Source organism: Acyrthosiphon pisum, chromosome A1, assembly GCF_005508785.2.
Source record: "Acyrthosiphon pisum isolate AL4f chromosome A1, pea_aphid_22Mar2018_4r6ur, whole genome shotgun sequence".
NCBI lineage: Eukaryota > Metazoa > Arthropoda > Insecta > Hemiptera > Aphididae > Acyrthosiphon > Acyrthosiphon pisum.
In genome coordinates, this window is record NC_042494.1 from 2,964,027 (window position 1) to 2,966,505 (window position 2,479).

At 25.9% G+C, this 2,479-nt stretch overlaps 1 protein-coding gene across 4 annotated transcripts in view; it reads right to left on the bottom strand.

Annotated features, from left to right (window-relative positions):
• Window positions 1-756: 756 nt before the first annotated feature.
• Window positions 757-2,479, bottom strand: part of LOC100575012 (stress-activated map kinase-interacting protein 1-like) — a 9,028-nt gene continuing 7,305 nt past the window's right edge. For all 4 annotated transcript variants that reach the window (XM_029486152.1, XM_029486153.1, XM_029486154.1 and 1 more), the window contains one exon: window positions 757-1,542. In XM_029486152.1, coding sequence (XP_029342012.1) covers window positions 1,139-1,542 — 404 coding nt within the window. In that variant the 3' untranslated portion in view covers window positions 757-1,138. The remainder of the gene's footprint in view (window positions 1,543-2,479) is intronic.

Genomic DNA, 2,479 nt, shown 5'->3' on the forward strand with positions numbered 1-2,479 from the left:
ATTACACTTTATATTCACTTAATTTTCTTTAAATCATATCATTGATTATTAGTATAAAGTATTTATAATCAAGGATCATATCCATCAGTTAACAAATAATAAGTAAAAACTGAAAAATGCTTCTATGATAGAATAATATAAGTTATAAGCGTTTGAGGTTAAGAGATTTTCTCTTAGTTTTTATATGAGTGGCCCAAGTAAGTTTGTTGTCAAGGTAGACTCCAAGACCACTAAGACAAACTATCTATTAAAAAAAAAAATCTCATCTTCTTTATAAAAACCAAACATTTTTTTCCAATTTTTGCAATAACACAAAGGAAAAAACATTATTGAATTATGTTCAACATAATAATTTATGATATCCTAATTTTTTGTAATGTACGTACAATGAAACCTGTATTTAACAGTTATAGGACCATTATTAGCATCCGTTGCAGAGAGACTTTAGTAATTTTTTAGTAAAACTGAGCACAACTCATTGTTTCAATCGACAACACTGTAGCATAGAAGTACATAATATTATGAATGCAATTATATTTGAGTTTGAACTAAGATTTTTAATCATTATCAAGGTATTGGGGATAGCTATTACTGTTCTTGTCAGTTTAGAAAGGGTCCGTCATAGATAATATGTTGAAATATACTGGAATACCTATCTTTATTCCAGAACTTAATAATTTTGTTTGTTGTTTAAAGGTGTCTGTTAAATCAGGTTTTGCTATAATTTTTGTTTAATTATAAAAAATAAACATTTAATTTGTAAACATTTATCTAGTTTTTATTTATATTATTAATATTAATGGTTTTATAATAAACATGAATTATAATTTCAATCAAATGAATATTGACAGTGATAGTTCTAAATAATATGTACAATAATTTTGGAATTAAACTGTCAATTTATAAATAACTCTTAAAAATGTAATTACAATTATAAAAATGTCACAGGAATCGCAAGTGAGTATTTTATATATAAAAATATAATTGTATAGAATAAGAAAATTAATTACAATAACACATTTTTTTTTAAAATTATATCATGTATCCATTAATGATTTTTCAGCGCAAAAAAAACAATTCTTAAAACATAACACATGATACCCAATAAAAGTATCTTTAAAAAAATAAGTTACCAACTTTATCTTGGACCAAGATGAAAGCTTCTTCTGCGATGTGACTTACGTTCACGTAATGAGATATATTCCTGTCTTCTTACACTACACCTGAGTTCTAAGATATTATTAATTTTTTGTACGATATCTTCAGCCACTTTTTGTTCTGCTTCAAAATCATGGTGTTTGAAGTTACTCCATACAGCAGTTCCTTGTTGACTAGGGGCACTATCTCCAATACTAGAGCTTAATGCTGTACTATCATATACAAGTCTTAAGACAGCACGATTGTTGGATTTTGTTTCTGTAAGATCACATGCTACCACACAATCCATGTCATATGTAGCCGGCTTTTGTTTTGTCCATGGAAATGTAGAGCTAGATCTTTGCTTTACAACTGGGTCTAATTCTATTTTTTGGCCAGATATACCTAATGAAAGTAAAAATATTATGTTATTTATTACAAACTACTATTAATTTTTATTAAGCTTTTGTACGTCATGACGCGTCTATTAGATTCTGAGCGAAGAGAGGAAGCTAGTGTTTTTACAATGTTTATTTTTTTTATCCTGTTAACAAGATTTTTACCAGAGGAATACTTAGATTTATTATAGGATCTTATCTTTTAGCAATTTGGACCAAGATGGTACTTTACAGAGGTTATTTATCGATTTTTTCAATAGTTTTTTTAACACCATGGGAAAAACCACCGAAATTTAAATTTAACAATTAAGTTAATTTTTAAATCCTTCTTTTAGATTTTGAGCAAGGCAAAGAATGTAAAGGTTTTAGAATAATGTGTAATTTAAAATGTGTTTTTTGTGGTTGTCATTATTCAGTGCAAAAATTTGATACAATCTTCAACATTGAAGGTGGTTTTTGGTTGTAAATTTTATCTAATCTGGTTAATCTTTTCAATATAAAAAACTAACAAATAACAGCAGAAAAACACTAGTTTTTAATTGATTGGTATTTTTTTTACTGAATTTCGAATGGAAGAACAGTAGGTATACTTGTAATATTTACTAATTATCTATATTATAATATAATAATATAATATAATATAATATTATATTCTATACTATTCATGATATATTATTTTTTTTATAAATTTTGGCTCTTTTTAAAGGAGTACACAACAGAAAATAAAAGTTCTTCATATTTTTTTTTGAAATGTTAAATTATTATAGCTACGGCTATATTAAATGATTTGGTGAAAATCCTATGTAAAAAAATTGATTACTTTAAGAGATATTAAGAAATGTAGAATATCCGACTAAATTTATTAGGCCTGGCTTATTGTAATTGCCTATTTTATACGTGTGAAAGTTCCTTGCTTCACACAACAATTTACCAATCTAAAATTT